This window comes from Oculina patagonica, chromosome 5 (assembly GCF_052425735.1).
Source record: "Oculina patagonica isolate OP01 chromosome 5, crgOcupat, whole genome shotgun sequence".
NCBI lineage: Eukaryota > Metazoa > Cnidaria > Anthozoa > Scleractinia > Oculinidae > Oculina > Oculina patagonica.
This window is the reverse complement of record NC_135762.1, coordinates 20,649,518-20,675,112: the sequence shown is the minus strand read 5'-3', so window position 1 is coordinate 20,675,112 and position 25,595 is coordinate 20,649,518. Positions and strand designations below refer to the sequence as shown.

General features: G+C 40.5%; 1 protein-coding gene across 1 annotated transcript; it reads left to right on the top strand.

Moving 5' to 3' along the window:
* Positions 1–5,653: 5,653 nt before the first annotated feature.
* Positions 5,654–20,470, top strand: LOC144653159 (ATP-binding cassette sub-family C member 4-like). Its single transcript, XM_078513089.1, has 8 exons — positions 5,654–5,746; positions 9,957–10,534; positions 11,104–11,486; positions 12,152–13,491; positions 13,880–14,450; positions 14,773–14,909; positions 19,079–19,440; positions 19,697–20,470. The coding sequence occupies exons 2-8, from the start codon at positions 9,995–9,997 to the stop codon at positions 20,252–20,254; spliced, it is 3,891 nt and encodes a 1,296-aa protein (XP_078369215.1). The 5' UTR covers positions 5,654–5,746; positions 9,957–9,994; the 3' UTR covers positions 20,255–20,470.
* The last annotated feature ends 5,125 nt before the right edge of the window (positions 20,471–25,595 follow it).

Below are 25,595 nucleotides of genomic sequence, written 5' to 3'. Positions count from 1 at the left end.
ACAAAAGTCCAGTTAACGATAGACTTGCGAGTAGGAAATGAGGAACTCTGCGAGGATCATGTCGTCTTCGTAGCAGAATACAGATTCGCGCGTTGCCAACAGTTCCAATTAAAATACCGATTGCCAATAGTATGACAACACTGATAGCAACTTCCATTGAAGGAGTTGTTGAAGTGTAGCTGTCTGTAGGGGAGTGACTCATTGAATTTAAATTTATAACAAACAACGCAAGAACAGTCGTTTCCAATTTTTTTCCCAATATGCTTTTAGTTGGCCTGGCTCCTTGAATGACACAAAAATATTGGCGTTTCTCTCCTCGGCTTTTGCATGCTACTTGTTATATCCTTATTGTTACTCTTCCTGAAAGGCACGAATGTGCGTGTACAATTCATGATTGACTTCAATAAAGAAAATGCCTGTTGTTATCAAGTTCAAGATTTCAAGGGGATTTCCAAAAATGTTGCATCCGCCTGTCAAACTAATGAAGCGGAGTGAATGCTGAACTAATGGTAATATCAAGAAAAATCGTGCCTAAAAGTGCCTGATTTGAACTGAGCTAGTCAAAACTTTTGTGACAGCTACAATGGACAACAATGATTTTGATGTAAATTTACTTCGATTAAAATACTTTTAATTAATTATTTCTGATCGCAGCCGTTATTTTTACAGCATGTAGTTAACAACAGCACTGTGCATGGTCTCGATTAATCACTAAGTAGCGGAAGCTTTAATCTGTCAAAATAAAATTTCAATTTGAATCCTGAATATCTTACATAATAAACAAAATGAGCCGTGTATACTGTCCTCGGGTCTGGGTTTCGCGTTCACCTCCTCTGGAGAGAGGAGTCCCTATGTGCGCGTCGGTCACGGGATATTCTCATTCCATGTGCGGCTTGCTCATTGGCACCTTTATGATTGTTACGCATCTACGACAATGTGCCTAGGCCGCACTGGGATAAGGCTAAGCATAAATTATTTAGCTTTTGCCTCCGTGCGATTATATATGATTGATTCATGATCAATCATGGGAATATCAGCAGTCGCCAACTTAAACGTTAAGATATGGAATATATTTTGTTCGTCGCTCTGCCAAGTTCGACACGACAATGTCTCCGTCCAATTTAGGAGGCCTGTTTTACTCTTGGCACCATGCGATACTCTGACTGTTGATCTTTCTACGCCTCAAACTTTCGACGTTTTTCATTTCCAATACCATTTGTTGACCCATGTGATCATTTGATTGGTGATGACTCAGCAACACAACAGACATCATGCCATTGCAAACAAAAAAACGAGAAAAAGAAAAAATAAATTAAACAAGCAAAACAAGTATGCCCTCAGAATCATGCGTAGTTTGACTGGTTCCCTGACTTGTCCGCCGCTACCAGTTACCTATGGAGGCGCGATCGTTTATCTCCGTGCTTTCATACATGCAAGGATGACGGGCCTTCGGTTGTGAGATGGTGGAGTGAGCTTGTTGTTGTGTTATGGCCCCCAAATGCTTTCGGCCTGACACCAGTGTGTTCCCTGATGGGGTATGCGGTTCAGCACAACTGTTTGATGTGCCTTACTCTATTTCTTGGGTGGAAATGTCCTTATGGCGCTTATGACGTTAGGTCGAGATTGGCGTTAGGCTCGATTTCCGCCATATTCTCGGGTCCGGTCTTTGTTCCTCCCCGAGAGAACTTTCGGGGGGATGACCGCGGAAAAAGTGGCTGGAAATCGATCCTAGATTGGCGTGAGACTTTGAATAGTCAGCTCCTAGGGCCACCCTTTTAGGTCTGATTTTACGACACCCCACATCCTAAACAAAATATATGATCGTACGCGGTCCCTTCTTTCCACTCTTTTGATCCAAAATATCATTGAAACTGCGAGGGTCGAGGCCCTGGACAACGGTAAGAGGTGTACGGTAAGAGGATCCTAAAGGAAAGAAACAAATACCAGTGACTTTGTTGCTCATCCCGAAAAATGCTGTTGGGAACCAACCCAAGAAGCAAACTGTTGTGGTATTCCGTAAACCTAAAGGAAGATATAATTTGTGTTCTACAACAATGCATCAAAGGGCTTAAAGGAAGGAATAGTTTCAGCACATTGCGCTGTCCTGCGAGGCGAGTCTCTGTAACTGTTGCAAGCGGTGTGGTTCAAGAAGGATGATTTCGAAGATTTTCAACCATGGTTAGCCTATCTGTAACACTAACTACAAGATTGATGTTATATCCTATTTAGATGCCATTGCCTTTGGGGCGGGGGCTCCTGTGTAAATGTGGCAGACAGGTGCTTCTCTTAGTTACGGAGAAGTTGACAGAAAGAACAAAACACCACAGGACTGATAATACATGTACGTGGATCACATCCCCAAAAAGGACAGCGTAAAGCCCTACCTGCATTCTGTAACTGTTGCTATTTACACACTCTGCAGACAGTACAATATTCCCTTCAGGCCGGAATGGAGGCATAGGCCTTCTGCAGGCAGGTGGATAGGGACGGCTAAATGCTTAAACCAATCATTTTGCAGCCCTGGGCAATCGGTGCCACAATCGACCAACTCCCTACTTTTTGGACCCGTAAAGTTCCTTGTTTCTGCATTAGTTGACTTACGCCTTGTACTGAAGAAGTGGATGCATTCACACTTTGCTGGACAGGAAAGAATAATGAATTGGATTGCCCTCATCCACGCTTGTTATTCCAGTGTTGGCTTTTGCTTCGTGGAGGCCACTCGTCACTACAGATGATAAGCACCCTAAAGCATATGTGTTTGATCGTTCTATGGCCTGTCAGAGGCCAAGGTATCGCCAACTGATGCTTCGCGGTATATAGCAGTTCCCTGTGTAGAGGCGCACTAACTAATTGCTTTGACCTGTTAGAGGTTCCTGGTGGCTTATAAGGGCCCACTCAGCGGGAGTGCTAATTGTGAGAGGCCTCAGCTGGGTCTGAACCTCCAAGATATTGGACAGTACATGTAACTTCCTGCATAGAACTGCCTGCTAAGAGGCCGACATCAGTTACATCTGTCAGTGGGACACATGAACCAACCCGTTTGGGTCCCGTCACTGTGATAAGCCTGTGAAAGGCCAAAATTCCAGTTTATCTAAATTCAGTGGTAAGTTTGACATACATGCCAGCATTATAGAATAAAATTGAATGCTCTAAGGAATTCTTTCATCTTTTACAAATATCTCTACATCACCTTCTTTTACCCTGAAGGAACTGAAGGTGGTAACCGCCCTGAGATGCGTGTTTTCCTTTCCGGGCCCCCCCCCGTATGTTACAGAAAAGAGGAACAAAAAAAAAAAAAAAATTTTTTTTTTTTTTTTTTTTTTGGGGGAAAAGGAGAGAAAGGGGGCAAAAAAACCCCTTCCTTATTTGAGTCCAAAATTTTTTTTTTACTTAATACATCTGCCACAGATCAATAAAAAAATTCATCTATCCAGTCAGCGGCTTTTGAGGTGGCGTGGATTCATCGGGACGCATGCTTACCTTCGCCGTCAGAGCACGCCATGGCGGAAACAACTCCTGGAAGCATGCAAAATAATTCTATGCACGTGTCCTAAGAACAGAAGAACACGTCTTGCAGCTACCCAAATTAAGGATTTAGTGCTTTAGTTTGGTCGGGTAAACCCCAGCGAACCTTAGATAGCATGCCTTACCTCACTTGGTTTTGCGGTATTCTTCCGTTGGAATGGCATCAAGGATCTGAGACACCATAACGTATACATAACTAGGGATTATATTTCCATTACCCTTACAAAGCGGAAGAAGGGAGGGTTCCTCAACGAAGCTGTTGAACATGCCCTGTATCCTTGACTGAAAAGTTCCTACTTGTAGGGCAACACAACGAAACTGAACACCTGTTAAGAAAAATTTGCCAAACTAAACACGGTTTTTGTTTTCGTCCGCAACAGTTCAGTTTCGCCAGCGCGACCGGGCTGGTTAAAAAGCAACGAAAGCCGTTGGGCTCATCCCCAGTCACTGTGACCTACAACGTCTTTGTTCTTTCGGAGCATCATCTGCAGCAATCGCTGCCATCCCAGACAGGCTTCTTATGCGTCATAGCTTCCGGGGCTGGCAAACAGCTAAGAATTGATATATGAACCATATATTTTAAAGAAACCAGGCAAATCCTTCTTTAGATCTCCAGAGCCCTTCGTTTGGGTGAGGAGAAGATAAGGGCACTTACACCTTTTCTCCCTTTTTTCCAAAGCGTTTTTGACCAAGTCCCATGCATGAACGTGAACTGAACTGTGTAGGACTTTGAAGTTGAGCAAGATGTTTTCGCTTGTGAACCAGCTTTTCCTAGTCTGGCACCCTTGGGTGGCAGTGCCTACCAGTTAATCTCGAACAATTTTGACGAGTCTAGCCTCCTGCCCTGTGCCCTTCAGTTTAAGTCACGTCGTTTTTCAAATCGAACGAGAAATTAGAACAGTTTTAATTGCCTTATTGATATGCCTGAGAAACTCCTGCAGTTAAAATTAAAGTCACGTCGTTTGAAATTGGGAACTGGAAATGCGAATGACAATCTCCAGCCTTGCTTTACTACTAACTCGCGTCGATTTTGAAATAAAAAAATCTAAATTTTTATCAGCTGAGAACTTTTTGTAATTAAAGAAATTGTCATCACTCGAAAATTGACGCCAAATAAAACAGTTTAAATTGTCGATTCATTCTCTGTGTGTACTTCAGTTACTGATATACGAAACTGACAAATACTTGTTGTGTTTGTTTTATCTTTACAATGTGTTGAAATGTTAAGAATAGAAAATAAAATAAAAAGAAAAGGGGAGGTAGAGAGGTTGTTCAGGAGCAGAAAATTGATCTATCTTTAGTTGGTTAAGGAAAAAAGGGAATGAAATATTAAAGATTAGAAATTAAAAATTAAAAATTTAAAGTTGAAAGCGAAAAACTAGATTAATTTTTTAATTAACTTGGAAATTAGTTATTATCCTTTTATTATTTTAGGATGGGAATGCCAACTTTGAAGGAAATACTCAGAAAAAACAACATAATTCTTTCTAAAGTGTACTGAAACAGAGTGTCTTCGTAAAGACAATGCAAGTGCTGTTGGAGCTTTTCATTGAAGTTCGGGTTAAATAGACATATTTGGAAATTGATATGCTTTGACTATTCACATGCATTAGAATTTTAAAATTACAGAAACTCGTGCTCTTGAACTGTTAAAGTGTAAGCGAAATAATTATTAATCCGTGTGTAACTTTAATATTTATATTTAGTGAAATCAGCCACACTTTCACATAGAATAAAAAGGATTTGTGAAAAGATCTGTTCTATCAAAAGAACCACTACAGACCCAAGGGTGACATTGGGTGAAATCTGCTGGTTCACCTGTGATGTAGCGGTTATCATTTCTGCCTTGTTAGCAGGAGACCGGGGTTCGATTCCTCGCCGGTGGACCATATTTTTACATAGTAAGTGATAACTTGCCGTTAAATATCTATTTCTGAGTTACTAATGTCAGTGATTGGTTGACGAAATTCCGACAGCGATCGCGACACTCGGACCATTCTTAATAGCGACACGACAGGTGTATAAAATAAAATCCAATTTGGAGATACGCGTACCCCCCTCCATAAAACAGGGCCTCAGGTATTTCTTTATTCTCGAACAGGCATTCCCATAATCCATCACTGATCGTCCAATTCTTCCAACAGTCGCGAGACAAGACAGAACATTTCTTGAAGTCTAGTCTCTTACAGAAATACAGAAAGAACATCCACAGTTGTTCTTGGTGAGTATTATAGAGAAGACTTTGAAACCCCTTTCTGATGCTCAAGTGTTTGTTCAGTGAACGATTAGCAGTAGGAGTCACCATGTCTTGAGTAATTCAGAGTCTTTTTGCATGTTCTAGTAATGAATCACAATGTGGTATAAATAACAGCTAGAAGTTATTTTACATCAGCCTTTGATACCTCTTTTTTTTATATAGGCTTTCGGACCACTTTCTAAACCGGCGCGATTACTAGTTCAGAACGAATATAACTCTACTTCAGTCCAGCTCTTTGAATTTACTTGTCAGCTCTCCGTTGTAATGGTGTGAAATGAACTCTCATGCAAAAATATGTTGCCGCGTCAATTGGAGCGTGTAGAGAATCCTAAAGTGCTAATTCTATCGATCTCAGCAAAGCGATCCACTCCAGGCCAAATGCTGTTCTTATTGCTGCTCTTATTGCGCGCTCTTTCTTAAATTGCTTCCAGATCCATCTTTCAAATTACGTCAAATCCAACTGGATTCTTATATATAGGATTGGATTACAGTATATTGTCGCGTCAATTGGAGCATGTCGAGAATCCTAAAATGCTAATCTTCTATCGATCTCAGCAAAAACCCGCTCCAGGGCAAATGCTGCCTTGTCTTGCACTCTTTATGAAATGCCTCCAGATCCGACGATCGTTTGGATTTAAATCAAACGTCTACAAAGCCGTAATAACGGTTTTGACAACACTGGGAGCCTAATTCAACTTCTTGACGATTATTGTTTGTTACGAAGTTCTCTTGTCTCCTAAATGAACCTTATAATCATACATTTTTTGAAAATTATAATACGATAGATTGTTGGCGAGTATAGTATTTAGTAATTGTGGCAAACATGAGAGGGATACGTTGAATATTGAGCCAAATATTTCTTTTTGAACAACATCAAATTTCTAGACGTTTGTTAGAGTTGTCTTAAATGTTGTAATTTGTTGTTTTCCGGGCGCAGATTTAAAAATGCCGTCAGCATCGACGATAGAGTGTGACGAGTGATAGCATTCTAAGTTTGTGCAATTTCGAGACCAAGAGGGTGAACTTTGATTGACAGTTCTCCCCTGAATAAAACAGAAAGCAACCAGATTCACTGCAAAGCACTAAGGTGAATGTTATGCGAGTGTCATTTTGTTTGGATGTTTGCAATGCATTACAAGCTGTTAAAGTTTACCATTCTGTAAGTCTTTTACATTGGTGGCAATGACTGGGTTCGAAATAAATGTGGGCCGATTATTTAAACGAAGCCTAAGTTAGAGGTGGTTTAAGGCTAAATCAGGTCGCGGGGGACACCTTAGGCTCATCATTATACATTTATTTAAAGCGTATGCACGAAGTGCAACGACTGACATCGACAACTTTACGAGATATTCATGACTGGATAAAAATATGAGTGCGTGCGTGTGATTTGAAAAAAATCCTGTTTCTTTGATATTTTGACCGATTTAAAACAACACTTAGCTTTATACATTGATATAGATTGTAGGAAGTTTGTGAGCTTGTTTTTATTCAAATTTGAAAATTTCTGCAGCTCAGAGTAATCACAATAATATTCGGCATAAACAATCGTTTCCTTTTTAAAAACGCATTGTTCTCACCATAAAAGCGTGGAATATAATTATCATAATTACATCTCTCCTTTGGAAACTGATCGTGTTTTGTTCGGGACACCTTCGGAAATCTCAAAGTTTGGACTTTTCCGACAATTTTGTGGCAGAGAATACAGCGTGGATACATAACTTCATGACTTGCCACTGCAGATAGGTATGCTATGAATACTGTAGTGTGTCATAACAGAAGCGGAATTTTAAAAGAGCGCTTTTAGAAAGAGGTAGAAGGCATTCAATTAAAATTTGCGCATTTAAACCGCCATTACTTGCTGGCAAATCTTAAATTAAAAAATCCGCTTCTGTTATGACACTCTAGAGATATTGACTGATTAGTTTGTGACAAGATCAGAGTGTGCTGTCTCCTACTCATTCCGCAAACTCTGCCACAAAATCATGTTCTTCCCAATTTGGCACTAACAAGGCTATAACATCGCCGTTAAGTCCAATTCACCAAATAAAAGATGACATACATAATCATTCATCATTTCTTTATGTCTCGGTAAAATTTGAGTTTAATCGCATCCATAACAGCGGAGAAATAAGCGTTTTAAAACATGCAGGTCTAGCGAAATTTCGCTTCATGAATTTATTCATGCTGTAGGTATCCCCCGCGACCTTAGGGTCGCGCGGGACCCTTGCTCATTAATATATTCATTAATTAGCCAAATTTCTTGACGGAGTGCTATCTTGTAAAGCTTTAATTCACTTCATTTTGAACATCGATTCCTCTAAAATTTAACAAGGATATTCGGGGATGATGGAATTACATCATGATTGTGCTTTTACTGAGAGATGATCGTTGTCTGTGATTTTACAAGCCCTTAAAAGTTTAACTGCAGATAATGCGATTTTGTGTCCAAGTTTTCAGCTAGAACAGCGCACCGAATTAAATGATTATATAGCTTAGTGGTAAATCATAACCTCTTTTGTGCTATGGCTAGAACGAAATTTTCGATTTCAAAAACTGCTACAAGTTAATGGCTTCTAAGAGAGCAAAAATGGGAAATCTAAACTTTGAAACGTGCTATCTTCATTTTGAGAAGGAAATTTAAAAATTCGCTCTAGTCATAGCACAATAGAGTTAATCAAGTTTATGTTCCTCGCGAATCAACTCTTGAAATCTTATATCGGCGGTGAAAACTTGGACACAAAATTGCATGTTTTGAGGCTTCCGAAGACCTTCCGAGTCAATGTTTACAACAACGTGTGATATGTTCAAAGCTGTGAATCTCATTATGATAATTCCCAATGTTCCAGCGCACGTGCACATAGCTGAGAACAATTACTAGTAATTACTTGTAAAAAAGGGTTTAAAAACAAACATTCTCATGAATATTTCGTTACTTGTCGGCTTCAGTCGTCCGGCAGTTCGTGCATACTCTTTAAATAAATACATATTAATGATCGCAAGGGTCCTGCGCGACCTTAAGACGACGACTCCATAAACTATGGCTAACCGGAGTCTAAATTGCATTATTTGAGCGCCGATGAGCCGAAGTTCACGAAGACCACGTTTAGACGACGTCTAACGAGTGTAGCTATTGTTTTGACATCATGCATGCGTGCTGCTCCCAAAGGAACACTATTGTCCTGCTGTTGTTTTCTTTTAATAAAAGGACTGCATACATAATGTAGTATAGAGCTGTGTCGAAATATTTTCAAGAAATTGTAGTTGTGTTTTTTAAAGGAAATGAAACAAATGGAATCAAATATCTCTTTAAACCAGCTCGGAGGTTCAGGAAGCGCATACAAAGTACATTTCAAGAAACAAGTTGACTGCAACGGGCTAGAATCAGTGAAAATAAACAGTTAAACGACGTTTCAACCTACACAGGAGCAGGTCTAACTTGCCATTGTTTGTTAGTCAACGGTTAAACTTCATCTAGACGCGGGTTATGATAAACGTTGTTGGATTCGCAGGCTAAATCCCGATTTAGACGATGACTTTCTTAGCCGCGGTCTAAACTTCGTTTAAATAACCGGACGTTTAACAAATATCAAATGTTCTTTGAGCTGCCTCGTGTAATAGAGTTCATATCCCTTAATATTTACATGATACCAGCAAAATAACATTACTCTTCCTTGCTCTACCTTGGGCTGCAAATAGGTGTTGAAATATCAAGATTTTTAAAAAACGTTTGAATTATAGCGATAGCGCTTTCCTTTGCACCTTCCAGGAGTACCACTACCCCCTCCCCCCGCCCCAGATTTTGGGCAGGGATTTGTCGCACAGGGTTAACATCCTAATCACATAACCCCTTAATGTTTTCTTTCTTAAAACCACAACGGCAAAAAACAATACCCTTTGGCTATTTAGATCAGTTGTAGTTGTTTTCTATTAAATTACAATACAGAAAATAATTCTTCTTAAATTCTTCGCGTTTCCAGATCGTAGAATTTTGTCGGTTGAGTTCTTATACGACCCTCGCAACAATTCGACGCTTAAACAATGAGGTTGCGTGACCTGTGCATTGGCGACCACTCTGAAGACGTCAAACCGATCAGTTTCAATAATAAATGTTTGTGAAATGAAGATTGAGTGCTAAATACTACCCTGTCAACTGCGTTTTGAATGTTTATTTCAGGAAAAAATAGAAAATATCAGGAGAAAGGACTGAAAATCATGGAAAGTAACGAACAAAGTTGTACCAGCTCTGCAATTCTACATCCCTACGACTCGGCCAACTGGCTTTCCTGTCTAACAGTACATTGGATGAACACTATATTGAGACAAGGCAGCCAAAGGTCTCTTGAAAAGGAAGATATTTTTCCAGTTCGCACGAAAGACAGCATGGAGCATCTTGTGAACAAGTTAGAAAAATTATGGGAACAAGAAGTTACCAAAAGTCGACTAACGGGCTGTAAACCTCGCTTATGGAAAGCATTTTGCCGGATGTTTTCGTGGAAGGCATATACATGGATGATAATCTTAAAACTACTTCGCTCTCTGTCTACCGTTTTCTTACCACTACTGCTATGGTTTTTCCTCTCGGATCTGGATAAGGAGTCACAAGAGGGTTATTCTGCCTCTTCCTTTGTGCTAGTTGCTGGTATGATATTGTTGGCGGTTAGCAAAGGACTGACTAAAAGCCATTTTGCCGGGATGGCAGAGATATGGGGCGTACAACTGAAAGTAGCAAGCATTGGGCTCATCTACAAAAAAGTAAGTGTCGATATGCAGTTAAACTTAAAGCAACTTGCTTTGTAGTATTCTTAAACCTTTTTAGGCAGGGCCTTTTTAAAGTCTGTGGAATTTAAGACAAAACGCGTCCTGTTTCTTTTCATATTGCAGCGCGGAACAATATGATTTTGAAAGTTGTAATTGCCAACTTATAACCTCAGTGCGCAGAATCACCAGGTGACATAGTCCCTTTATGCAGAACACTTTGCATCTAGAAAGACCAGCCTGTCAAAATGTGGTTAGCACTCCGTTTAAATCTTTTCTAGTTTTGTCCATTCTTGGCTTCTGTGTGTTTCTTTTGAGTCTTTCTACAGCTTTATTCAGTTAATTTAATGACCAATTGGTCAGTGCTAAAATTGACCTAGCCACTCCTTAAAATCACGGGTGTTTTCTTTTCCAGTAGTCTAGTTTCGCGGCTCTTCAGGGCAAATAGAGTTCATAGCATATGTTTCTGTGCACATCATTCAAGTGTTAGAATATTTACGTCAATATCACTTTGAATTACATGTATGGAATACAGTTTGATAATTAGCTGATTGCTATCTGTGCAGATTCTGACAAAGCTTAAACGCAGCGATGTTCAGAAGATACTCACTGGAAAGACCATCAACCTTGTATCAAACGATGCACAGAAGTTGGAAAAAGTTGTTTGGGCGTTATTCCTATTTCTGTTTGCTCCTCTGGAGATTTTGGCATCTTGCGTTATTCTGTGGATCCTTATAGGATGGCATGCTCTTGCCGGAGTTGCCTTTTATGTAATAGCTCTCGTTTACATCATCCTTATCTCGCACCAAAGCGGACAACTACGACGTAAAACGGCAGCAGCCACAGACAGGAGACTGGAAGCTATGAACGAGATTGTATCTGGCATTCGAGCTGTTAAAATGTACTCATGGGAGTTGAGTTTTGCCGAATTGATCAAACAACTAAGAAGGTATGACACAAACAACAGGTTAATGCATCTTAATAGTTAATTATATGAGTGTTCGTTTAACCAACCAACCAACCAACCAACCAACCAACCAACCAATCAATCAATCAATCAATCCATCCATCCATCCATCCATCCATCCATCCATCCATCCATCCATCCATCCATCCATCCATCCATCCATCCATCCATCCCCATCCATCCATCCATCCATCCATCCATCCATCCATCCATCCATCCATCCATCCATCCATCCATCCATCCATCCATCCATCCATCCATCCAACCATCCATCCATCCATCCATCCATCCATCCATCCATCAATCAATCAATCAGTCAGTCAGTCAGTCAGTCAGTCAATCAATCAATCAATATGTTTATTTAAGTGTCAGTAAAAAGAATAGCAGTGCCAACCACTAAATGAGGACACCTTAACCTTAAATTAACCAATCAGAATACTGACGTGTTTTGAGTCAATTCAATCCGCTGTAACTATTTGCTTTTGCATCACATATTGTTTTTCCTTTTCTACCTATATTTCTACCAGTCTTATACTTCTTACTTTTCTCCCGGCTATAATTGTTCGCGACGCATATAATTTCGTAACTACAACTACGAAGTTACACATTTCTGACACTGTCTTTTTCTTTTATTTTTATCATCATAGGAAAGAGATGCGGTTCGTCAGGTTACGTGGACTCATTATATGCAGCCTATATTCCCTAATATACACAAGTACACCATTCGCTGGCCTAATATCTATTGTTACCTTGATCATAACTGGTGAACACGTCTCTGCCTTTAAAACGTTTACAATCTTATCAAGCCTTAATGTTATAAACTTTTGTATCTGTGTCGTTATGGCAGCCACATTGCACTTAGTTACTGAAGGTAACATTGCGGTTAAGCGCATCGAGAAGTTCATGACAAGGGAATACGACATATCGTTTGGTAATGTCGACAGAAATTACGTTGCATTTGCTAAACAACTTGGTCCTAATGGCTGCCTAAGTGTCAACTTAAAGAGAAGTCGATATGGGCCAAAAATTGTCAGACAAGAGAGCTTTAAAGTAGGAGATCCTAAACTTCTTCACGTCTTGGAAAGTGGAACTGTATCTAACACAGATAACATCGATCTAACTCTAGTCGGTGTTTCGGCTGCTTGGGATAGACACGAAGACAGGAAGGCTTTAAAAGACGTTTCGTTTTCTGTGTACAAAGGAGAGATGCTTGCTATAACAGGACCGGTTGGAAGTGGAAAGTCCTCTCTTCTGATGGCCATTCTTGGAGAGCTGCCAACTGTTAATGGAAAAGTATCATTTAACGGAAGAACTGCTTACCTTCCGCAAATGCCCTGGGTTTTCTCAGGCACTATCAGAGACAACATTTTGTTTGGAAGATCGTTCGACAAGAAACGTTACCAGGATATTCTAGAGGTTTGCTGTATGCAGGCAGACATGCAAAACTTTCCTAAAGGAGATTTAACAGAAATAGGACATCGTGGTGTTAGCTTGAGTGGAGGTCAGAGGACTCGTGTGAGCTTAGCACGTGCGCTGTACTCAGACGCCGACATCTATTTGTTGGATGATCCTCTCAGTGCAGTGGATGCCAAAGTTGGCAAGCATCTCTTTGATAGCTGCATCTGTGGATTTCTTTCAGATCGAACCCGTGTTTTCGTTACTCATCAATTAGACTACGTAACGCATTTAGATAACATCATTGTGCTTAACGAAGGAGCTATAGTCAATAGAAGAGTTTGTCTTGATGAACTCAAGAATTCAAAATCTCTTAAATTTGCTCAAGTTGAAGGTGCCTCATTCAGCGGCGACTTAGCACAGCGTCAGTGTCAGATGCAATGTCAGGTTAGCGAGATGGAAGACTTGAAGGAAGAAGACGAAGATAGAAGAACTGGTTCCATAACTTGGAAGCTCTACTGGATCTACTTTCGGACATCTCTTGCAGCTCCTATAGTGTTTTGTCTTTTCCTTATTGTTGTTGGTATAAAAGGTAATTGGATATGTAGCTGAACAAATTATACTAATAGCTAGCATAGGTAGAACATTTGACTAAATATGGGAACAGGTAAATGGTAGAGTATTTTCGAGCCAATGACCAGTAATTTTGAAAAAGACGATTAACCGCTGGTCGATGCCTGTCCATTATAGTTTTACCTTCCAAGCCGCAAATTGAACAGACACAATTCCAAAAAAACTATGAATACTGTTAATAATATAAAAATGACGAGAAAAGCTTAGTCCTTGTGATTTTGAGATTCTCCTCTGGACTGCTCATCCGACACTATCTGCTGCTAATAGAAACCCTTGCCCCTTGCATGTTCCACTTCTATCCGACGAATTTAATTTGACAGGCTATTTAATGTTGTTCTCCTTTTTAGGATTACTTCTTGCCTCTTACTGGTGGATGTCTGAAGTGTCAGAAATGTCTCACGAAAAGCAACGATCATCCAAAACAATAGGCACTTATGGTGCTTTTGTTGGATCAAATTTTTTGGGCACCGTAATTACGTCTTATTTATTTTATTCAACACTTCTCAAAGCCTCTGAAACATTACACAATAAAATGGTATGGTCTGTCATAAAGGCACCAGTGCTGTATTTTGACAAAACTCCTGTTGGACGCATTTTAAATCGGTTCTCCAAAGACATTGGCAACATGGACGATGTATTGCCTCCTCAGTTCTTACTTGCAGTTGAAGTTTTTTTATTTGCAATATGTACAATCCTTCTTCCTGTGGCAGCAAACGTTTGGCTTCTTTTCGCTGCGATTCCTGTTATTATAATTGCCGTTTACTACGTCCGATATTATTTGAAGTCTGCTAGGGAAATCAAGCGATTAGAAGCCATCACATGCAGTCCTGTGTACTCGCACATTTCAGAGACGATTACGGGACTCGAAATAATTCGCTCATCCCAAATGGAACAGCATTTCTTGAGGAAGCTCTTCAAGTAAGTGAACTATATGGAAGAACTCCATTATTATATGAGTCATGTGATAAATCTTTCTAGTGGTCCTCGATATGAAAGCATAGAAAGGTAATTGCTTCAAATGGGTCACTTAAACAATCTCCACTTATAGGCGGGTTGTTAAGATTAGGCACTCTAGTTAATCTTAACAGACTCTACATTACCCAAGGTGATTGACGAAGAAATGAACTATCTAAAGTTAGCCAATGAATACGGACATTTTCCTGAAGGCACGCTCGTTTGTCTGTAACTAGCTTATCATTGACATAGGTCACCTCAACTTCACGTTTAAATTCACTTTTAGATACCAGGATGAGAACACATCAGCGTTGGTCATGGTAATTACCAGCACACAATGGCTTAGTGTTCGCATGACTCTTGTCTGCAGTATTATGATAGCTGCTGCAGCTGTCGGGGCGGTCCTTGTTACTCAAAGCCCAGGTAAGGATACATCAAAGTGATACTAGTACTATGGCGGTGCTACCTGTGCTTGTTCTTTATTTTATTTTCCATACAGAGTGTATTTCCGAGGTCCACCCCGTGCTCATAGCGAAAAGCTCTTAGGTAGATAGGTTTGCTTAAAAAATTAACGCCTGAGGAGCTTTAATTTATATCTGGCACAGCTGTTCAGTTTTGGTGCTTATGACTCGATTACTGTTTGTAGTTGCTGCTGTTTAAGTAGCTTTGCACGTCACTATTAAATAGATTTAGCCAGCCCGGGCTCCCCGGTTTTCTTTCCCTTTTTTTTTCACTCGGCATTCCCGCATCAATCCCTCGCCCCCGATCCGCCCAGAATGCACTCCCCCCACTACACTGCTGTCGCCTCCCCCATAAGTACAGCAATAATACGGAGCTCCACGGCCCGTAAGGCCGCACACATCCACATCATCCTCTGCATCATCTTCATCCTCGCCCCTCGTGTGATATCTGTCCTCCCAGTCTCCTAGTGTGTCGCTAGTCTTTTTCTCCTTGTGCCGATGACTACAAACGAGAGCAGGGAACTCTAGGGTAGCGATTTGCACGGGAAGAGATCGCGAGAGATCAGAAAACCCGACAGAAAGCAGCGAAAAAGATGCACCTGTCGAACCTGGTAGCAAAGTAGCGAAGAAAGCGACAAAAGCAAGAGAGTCAGAAAAGGCAAAGAAATAGCGAGAAACACGAAGACGAGTCTACTGTCCGTGATTCGTCATCTCATTTCTCATAAGCCGCTCTTTTGCTCCTTCCGCTGGGCGTGGGGTGGTTGCCTCTGGGCTCTCTTTGTGGTCGCTCCCTCTCCTCGCCGTTCCGCGGCTCTGTCTGTATTTGGGGTAGGGGGAGGGGGTATGGTCCCTTTGGGGGGGGGCGGCTGTCCGTCCTCGCGTCGTTGTCGTCGTCGCGTCGTCTCGTCGTCCTCGTTCGTCTCTCTCCTCTCTCCTCTTTTCTCTCTTTTCCCGTCCGGCCCGCCTTGCTCTCCTCCGCTCCCCCCTCTCGCGGCTCGCGCCGGTCTGCCGCGGCCCGCTTTCGTTCCTCGCCCCGGCGGGTGCGGGCGTCTCCGGGGCGGGGGTCGGGTGCTGGGGGGTCGGGGGGTGGTGGGTCGGGCTGGAGTGTGTCTGTGCTGGTCTTTTTGTTTTGCTTGGTGCCGGTCGGAGGAGTCCTTGGTGGGTCTCGGCTTTCGGGGGCGCGGATGCGTGTGTCCTTCTGTCTCTTTCTGGGCATTTGGTGATCTTTTGTGCAGGCAGTGTGGGGTCTCTTTTTGGCTGGGCAGTGCTTCTCTGCGGCTGTGTGCATTGCCCTGCCTCTTTTCTTTTTGCCTGGGGGGGTGTGGAGGCATGTTGTGGGGGCGTCGTGGGTTGCTTTTGCTTGTCTTGTTCCTTGGTCTGTTTCTTTCTTGTGCTTCTGCGTGGGCAATGACTCAAATGTGTACATAGCATAAATTTTGGGTCATGCTTTTTTTTCTTCCTTCTTTTTTCGTTTTTGATATTTTTCATTTTTTTTTTTTTTTTTGTGGTCCCTTGAGGAGGGGACTAGACATGATTAAGGTGCTATCATCCTTTTTTTTTGGGGGGGGGGGGGGGGTGGGATGGGGTTCGTGTCCTTTCTTTGCTTCCGTTGTTTCTCGGTTTGCTTGTGTTGGTTCCCCCTGTTTGCTCGCGTTGCTTTTTCTCGGTGTGCTTGGGTTGCTTTCCTCTTTGCTGGTTGCTTTCCTCCGGTGCTGCTTGCTTGCTTGCTGTCCCTTTGCTCTGTTGCTCTCCTTTCCTTCTTTTGGCATGTGTATGTGATGAAAGATTACATATTCTTTGTGTGTTATTATTTCCTATATACCGTATTTTTCGTTGCGCCCAACCTCGATAGCGCCCCCTCGTAGCGCCCACCCTGAGGTGAAGTATGCGCCCGCCTCGAATACCGCCCACCCCCCCCCTCTTATTGGGGCACAAAGAGGATGATTATTGTTGGTTGAGATTAAATTGATACTACTATTATGATATCCCGAAAACGAGTTTTTTTGCTTTTTTCTGAACTTTTTGAATATTTATTTGCTTTCGTACACCTTCACATTTAGTTTTATAATTGTTGTTTTCTTGCATCGTTCTTGCTTAATGGTGAAATTTATGCGCCCAGCCTCGAATAAGCGCCCACCTCGAATAAGCGCCCACCCTCAAGTCCAAAAATTTATAGCGCCCAGGGCGGTAAATCGAATAATACGGTACTCTAAATGTTAGTGCTTTGCTTTTACCACGTGATATGCCTATCTACCCCATCGCCCTCACCCCCTCCTTATCTACGAGGTTACATATTACCCGTTTTGCAGCATATTTCCCTCCAGACTTCTGGATCTTGCTGTCGGTGGAATTAAAACGTTTTGATTGATTTTGTTTGTTCTCGGCTTATTTGGTGTTGCTGTATCGGTACTCCCATATAGGGCTATACGGGTATGTGCTGCTCAACAGGGTTGCCTTTTTCCTCTCTCTCTGAAACAGGGTATACAAATCACTCTTTTGACTGTGGAACACTATCAAGTTTAGCTATGAAAATCCGCTCCTCTCATTGGTTTTTCTCCAAGCCACAGACAAAGTCAAGTGAGCGCTTTGTGATGTACGCTAGTGTTTTTATATCTATTTCATATATTTTTCATTGTGGATTTGTCTGGCAGGGTACCTATTTTGCACTGTTTGTCTGGACAGGGTCGCAATGGCCGTTTTTCTCTGGAACAGGTCCAGAGTCTCGGACTCAGTGGCACACCCCTTGAGTAAATTTTAGGGGTACCTCTTCCCCCCCCCCCGGGACACGGTAAAAAAAGTAAGTAACAATATTAAAATTTATAAAAAAAAAATAGAACGAATATTATATTCTTAGCCTTAAAATTGTACATGGCTTGATTCAGGTTTCACAAGTGCAAAATAATTAACTGGGGAGCTCCGCTTTTAGGCTTGCCTAAATCTATATATTACTTTTACATAAGAAGAGAGAGATGACAGAAAAAAACAGACCCACAGACAGACAGACAGACAGATCGGGCAAACAAAGAGAAAGAGAGACAGAAAACGATAGGCACACGAGTAGGCCTTTCTCGATTATGCTAGTAAAACTGGCATTTAATGCTACTAGAAATTCTCGCATAAAGCCAAAAAAATGCTAAAATAATGCCTGATTTCTTTAAAAAATGCCGCTTGAATTCCAAAGAATGCTTTGTTTTATTTCAAAACGTACGAACTCTTACATTATATGCTCATATCAACAACAGGTGATACTTAATAATTCTTTTTTATAAAAATAAGAAATAAAAAAATATTAAAATTTTAAAAAAAAAATAAAAAACACACGTAGTAAAAAAAGTACAAAGTAAAAACGCACAAACAGTCGAAAAGAAGAAAAAATAAATTAAGTATAAAACTGTGAAACTTTAGGATTATTTATCCTTCTGAGTCTGAGTGCTGAAATCTGGATCACAGTCATGAAAAGTGACAGAAAATGCTAGCAATTCTTTTTCAAGAATAAACGAAAAAAATGCTCGTTTTCCCAAAAAATGCCGAAAAAAATGCTAGCATAATCGAGAAAGGCCCGAGAGAACCAGACAAACAGATAGAGACTGGAAGAGACGGACAAACAAGATAAGCAACAACAGACAGACTGGCAAACCCATCGACAGATTAACAGACCGACAAACTAACAGTTTGACAGACATAAAACTGACACATTGACAGAATGCCAGACTGTCAGACCCATAGACTAACCGACGATCAGATCAACAGACTGTCAGACCGTCCGAACTAAAGACAAAGAAAGAGACGGGGACATACAGTCAACAGACTAGCCGACCAACAGATTAACCGACAGACTGGCAAACTGAAAGATCGACAGACTGACAGATCAAAAGATTGAGAGACCACCAGACCAAAATACTGACAGACATCTGAATGACGGATCGACAGACTGTCAGATCGTTAGACCAAAAGACTGAAGACCATCAGAACAAAAGATTTGCAAACAAACAAGCCATCAGCCTGACAGATCGACAGACAGAACGACGGAAAGACGGAGACAAAAAGCATGCCGAATCTTAATATTTCGCATTTTTAACCAGTAGATTTCTACTTATCCTAGTAATGATAACGTTAAAGGTCTCTTCTCAGCCCTGGCAGGTATGTCTCTTTCGTTCCTGCTGGAATCGCTAGATGAAGTTCAATATAGCGTCAGAGCAGGTTCTGAAGTTGAAAACCTCATGACGTCAGTAGAAAGAGTAACTGCGTACACTGCTTTGGAAGCTGAGCCAGGATATAGCACAGTGAACTATCCGCCTGAGACTTGGCCACAGAGCGGAAGGATAACTATCAAAAATATGTCCTTAAAGTACATTGAAGGTGGTCCTCGAGTGCTGAAGGATATCAACTTATCTATTGCTGACAAGGAAAAGATAGGTGTGGCAGGTCGAACGGGAGCTGGCAAATCATCCATTGTTGCAGCGCTTTTACGCATGCCAGAGCCAGAAGGGCAGGTAAACGTAGTATAGTTCTCAACTAATATTTCATGTATTTCATTGCGGTGCGAGAATCAACAATGCTACACAATACTTCACACGTTGCTTTTGCGCTTACATGAAAGCAACACCCTTAAATGTATGTCTCTTGCTTTCTATCTGGAATAGTCACCCTCACCTGGACTATAAAACTGGACAAACAACCGATTATCCTGTGTTCAAGCCACTTATCCCGTACTTAATATTGATACACTATTACTTTCGTTCTGCACAGGTGTTTATTGATGACGTCGACATTGGTACCCTCAATCTTCAAAGAGCTCGACGTTCTATGGCCGTGATTGCCCAAAACCCCGTGCTCTTTGGAGGTAGCCTGAGAAGGAACCTGGATCCATTCTCAAGCTACACAGACCTGGAGCTATGGTCCGCCTTTGAAGAAGTGCAGTTAAAAGGAATGGTAGAGCAACTTCCTGGACAACTAAATTACCAACTTAAAGAGGCAGGATCTAACTTCAGTGTTGGTGAGAGGCAGTTGGTGTGTTTGGCTCGTGCACTTGTCCAGAAGAGCAAGATCATCATCATGGATGAAGCCACCGCAAACGTGGATTTCAAGACTGATCGTCTTATCCAGGAAGTCATTCGTCAAAAGTTTAAAGAGTCCACAGTGCTGACAATTGCTCATCGACTGAACACCATCATGGACTATGATAAGGTGCTTGTTCTTGATGGTGGACAAGTGGTAGAGTTTGACAAACCTGAGATGTTGATAGCAAACGGTGGACTGTTTTCTGAACTGGTCAAACATGCCAATCAAACTAAAAAACGAAGCTAAGTAAGACAGTGAGACGATCGTTTATTATGAATAAGCCATTACATTTTGTTCAATTCTGGGCCCCCAGATTGCTATAAACATCTAACTTCCGCACTTTAGGAAAGCAACCTGGCCAGTGTATGGTGAATATGCTGGGAACAGACCATTCTTGAGCACTCGAAATGCATGTATCAGGTGGAATCCTTAATGGCGTCATTTACAGATTGGCAAAGTTAAGAACAGCAACAATTTCGCATAAGCCGATTTTTAAATGTTAATATGCTAATGAGAAATACGTGTATATTATACACGTATTTCTCATTAGCATATTAACATTTAAAAATCGGCTTACCGTATTTTCTCGATTAAACGCCCCCGGCGTTTATTTCAAACTTGGCACGATAGGGCCGGCGTTTATTTGATTTTAGGAGTTTTTGCAGGGCCTATGTTTCTAAGAAATGATTTTTATTCATTATTTTTGAAAGCTTTATGATTAGACATTATTTTTAAAGCATATGAAACCTTTAATAATTGTTTAAGGGTTTATTTTCAAATACAGCTTGGAGACCCGGCGTTTATTCGGGGCCCGGCGTTTAATCGAGAAAATACGGTATGCGAAATTGTTGCTGTTCTTAACTTTGCCAATCTGTAAATGAAAGAATAAAATAACTACCATTTTAACATTTAGAAGCCCTTTGGTATTAACATATTAAAAACTGTAGTCGACAATAACTAGAACGCTTAATAGTAGTGTACAATTGGTATGAATGTATTATTTAATGCGTACACGTATTTCTCATTAGCATATTAACATTTAAAAATCGGCTTATGCGAAATTGTTGCTGTTCTTAACTTTGCCATCTGTAAATGAAAGAATAAAATAACTACTATTTTAACATTTAGAAGCCCTTTGGTATTAACATATTAAAAACTGTAGTCGACAAACTAGAACGCTTAATTGGTAATTAAGCGTTTAATTAATTTAATTGGTATGAATGAATTATTTAATGCGTGCACGTTTAACACTGGCATTGGCAAAGTGTTTTTTTGAATGCGAAATATATAGCTCTCTGTAGATTAATGACTTATTGAATGCTAGTTTGATAAAAACAACGCAAGGATGGGTTTTGCCAATTTTTTCCATGTGTTTTCAGTTGAACACTTCTTCTAAACAGTTGATCGAATGTTAAACTGTTCCTGAATTACATCAGTGAACTTCAATTGCTCTATATTGCGTATAAAGCCGTTCTAGTGTTTTATTGTACTTTATCATTTGCCCTGTTTGCCATTTTGAGGTAAATCCCTTAAAACACGCCCATTGGCCAACGGGGTGATTAAAACTACTCAAAGTACGGACATATTCTAGCTCAGACAAAAGCAACTCTCCCGGCGGTAATATTTTAAAAATGATAATATCATTGAGGTTACGTCGAAGGGAACACGAACTATATATACCTTATTGAAGAAATGTTGACCCTGTGAAAAGCATAAACCATGAACGATAAGACCGAATGGGATTCTGGGTAGAGAGCATTGTTAAGCTAGTAATACTCCATTTATTTATTTTCTTTGAGAGCTTTATAAGCATGATTTATGCAACCTGTCTTATTATTATGTTCATTCTGTCACAGACAACTATTACTTTTTCCCAATTCCCCAGTAAACATTTGGGTAACATCGTTTATGGTTTATGCTTTGCATGGGTTAACGTTTCTTCAATCACGTGTAACGATTATTGTTGTCAGAGTCAGATAACACTCTTGATTGCCACACAGATGTCAAAGGTAAACAGGTCTTTCGAGGAGTTCGACGCGTGTCAAAGTTGGTAGCAGATTTGACGTGAATCAAAGGTACCTTTGACATGAGTCACAAGTCTCATTCTGCGTACGGTACCTTTGCCAGACCTTTGATAAATGTCAAAGACGTACTATCTTTGATGAAAATCATAGACGGTCTTTAATTTAGCGAAATGCCAATAGATTATCAGTTTACCACTCATTTTGTGTACCGTAGGTTGGCTAATGAAGCAATATATTTGCCATTCTTTTTTAATACGAGCCGACTGTTAGTATTTCCACGAAAGTTCTCACTGGAAATATCTCGTTCGCGTTTCAAGGAATCCAAAAACGTTGTAATTATCCCATATACCTAGGTTTATGGGTGTTTTGTAACTTTGTGATTTTGGGGGATGTTGGGAGAAAATAGTTTTTTCGCAAAGGATTAGTGAAATTTAGAGAAGTTAGAAATATTGGAGATTTACTGTGTTTCTAAAATTAGAATTGTTTAGTTATAAATTGGTAGACGGACACCAGACAGTCCCCTAACAACCTGCAGTGCTCTTGCGTGGGGGTCACATGTCTGATGGTATTTCAATTGTCTTTCTTTCTTCAAACCTCATAAAATTTTATTCAAATTCAGGTATAATGCCCCCTTATTGCAGCAGGAGGGCATTTTGCGGGCGCATGCGTGCAACCGCTGTACAAAGACCGCGTGATCTTGGGAATAAAAATGGCGCGGAAGATTCAAACTTTGTTTTTGGTACTGTTTATCGTCACATAATTTAATATAGACGTAAATTTCGCTAAGAAAAAGTGTTTTGTGTGTGGCAAGTCTATTATAAAGCAGATTTTCTGGCCTGCTTCGGGATCGTTGTTGCAAATAATGGGAAAATATGTGGGACAGGTAGGAAAGCCTTCACCGACAAAAATCAAACAGGCCGTAAAAAGAGGAAAACATTTATTCGTGTGCTGGAGTGTGATATATTAGGATCAAAACTTCACATCAAATCTATGCTGTAATACAGGCAGAGTGCGAGCAATATTATAGCTTGTCGGGAGATTTTTTGCCCAAAGGGACGGCCACCAGAGAAAAGGGTTTTCCCTGAGGGGTAAGACATGTTTGGGTGTTCTGCACATGATAATGCAGCCCACTGATGACTCTAAAGCAAATCCAACTTGCCCTCGACTGGCAAACAGGGTTTCCTGGAACAAGAACTGCAGTTCTTTAAATCACATTTAGGCGACACAGAAGTAAAACAGTCGTTATAACAGAACGAACATCAATCTTTAAGAAACAAACGTTGAATGAAAATTTGAAAATAACATTGTTTATAGTTAAAAATTATTTCTTAAGACATTTTATGCAGCAGTTATTAGAATGTTTCTGAAATATATATATATCGCTTGTTCGTTTCATGCTATTTTTTGACTGGTGATCAAGGTTAGATTTTGATAAAGGAGCCAAAAATGTACTAATTAACATAGTAAAATGTAAACAAATAGTCTACCAGCAAATAATTACCATCACACTTTAAAATTAAGACCGATCTCAGTAATTCTTTTCTTGTTCAACGGAATAATTGTGGTACATCGAAATGTGAAGTTATTTTGACCAATGCTTAAGTTTAAGGAAATAATCACAAACGATAGTTTCTTTGTTAGAATAAACCAGCGAGAACGTACGTTAAAGAAAGCTAAAAATTACCACAATAGACCATTTTTTAACGCTACCTTCGCAGCATTAGACGATAGTTCGAGTACTTCAGGCTCCATATATCATCGGTAGACGCTGGAGATCAAGGTTAGATTTTGAGATTTTTGCATCGTGAGAACGATGAAATTGCAATTTTATGAAAAATCTGAACAAAATCATGACCACTCGCTCAAACCTGGGATACTTGATTATAACATCGTATAGTTAAAACTGCTGTTTTATAGTTTTGTACTAAGTAGCCGTAGCGCTTTGTCCGTTTAGATCTCCCAGCTATTAAAAACATGGGCAAGGTATTTAGGTTCTCGACATTCGGTCGCCATAATGTCCACGCGCAATGTTTAATACACATAGACAAAGTCGATCAGATAAACGGCACGCCGACACCAAAGTATGCTTGTTGTTGTCAGAAGATAAAGCAAAGACTCTTAGTATCGTATACAGCAAATAAAACTTAAAACACCTTTTATTTTGAGCTGAAAATTAGGCCATAAATTGTAAAAAATATGTAAACAATCGATAGCAGAACTTCTCTGTCGTGCGCACTAGCCCATATCGACGCATGCGTACGCAAAATGCCCTCCTGCTCCTTATTGCAGTCTGTCGTCCACTGTCATGGTTGTGAAGAAAAGATAGGGAGAAGGGGTGGGGGTGGCTTATTTGAGACCGGGGCTTTTGTTGAAGATTTACGATAATTGGTGACATGAAAAATAAAAAAGGTCATTCGATGACTAATTTGTTAGTTTGAGACAATTCTGAATTTTAAAAAGGGATTTCAGTTCTTGCACTTGGGTTAAAACCCTTTATAGGGCGCAGAAGGGACGGTTCAGGGACTGGACTATCCAAAATCATGTTTTTATTTCTGCTAGTTATTATCACTAATACTGTTGAGAACATCACTTTTCATTTGTTCGTTTGTCTTGAAGAGAATTAGACGGCATTTTAATAGCTTTAACTAAAGCTATCAAGTTTTTATTCCTTACATACCACTACCCTGACTAACAACAACTTACTATTTTTGTTCTTTTGAATATTCAATTTGTTACTATGCTAGCTCAGTCATAGCTGTTCCGCTAAGTTAATCACGGACACGAAAATTGATCGACACTTGATGGACACTCGTGAAGTGGGGTGGTTTCGTTTCAGAGTTTTCACTATTTTATGCCGGACTCAGGGTCGGGGCAAACAACTCGTCAATTTTGTACTGACACGCTTTCCATTCCCATTTTTTGTTTTTGTATCCCAGTCCCAGTGACCCAAATCCCATTTTCCCAGTGAAAAATAGGCAAATCCCAGTTCCTATATTACCCCTTCAGGCCCCTCTTATTAGGCAAACATTTCCAACTATGTTAAAGAAACAATTAAAAGTACTAAATGATTCTTTGTGATGATCAAAACTTGTACCGAAACAAATTACAGGCCATGGTATATGAGGTTACATACCATGGATCACATAGTAGGTGTACGCGTCAGCGAGAACAGCCGGGAACCTCAAATATTGCAATTCTTTTCTTTTTTTAATAAAACAATTATCCCGCTTGCGCTTGTTGAATATCTACCATTTTACATCCAACGCGCGCTCATGGAATAACAATTACTTGATGAGCAAGCGTTGGATATAAGATGGTAGTTAGCCAACGAGGCAAATAGCGGGCAATTTCATCCCCAGGGGCCGCAATCCTCTGGCCAAAAGACGGTCAAATCTGTTTGGCCGTTGAAAACGTGTACATTTCATTGCCAGTCTCCGACGCACGCGCACAATCAAACCGGAACCACGCACTCCTGCTTTTTGAATCGCCCAGAACCGCTGCGTTTCTCGACCGCTGCTTAAGGGGGACGCAGGCTCTGGGGAGGAGATTGCATTACGAATTAT

Excerpts from the sequence above, each read along its gene's own strand:
- LOC144653159 (XM_078513089.1), top strand. The coding sequence starts at position 9,995 with ATGGAAAGTAACGAACAAAGTTGTACCAGCTCTGCAATTCTACATCCC. Across the intron at positions 14,451-14,772 it reads TTCTTGAGGAAGCTCTTCAA|ATACCAGGATGAGAACACAT; the intron begins GTAAGTGAACTA and ends ATTCACTTTTAG. Across the intron at positions 14,910-19,078 it reads CCTTGTTACTCAAAGCCCAG|CCCTGGCAGGTATGTCTCTT; the intron begins GTAAGGATACAT and ends GTCTCTTCTCAG.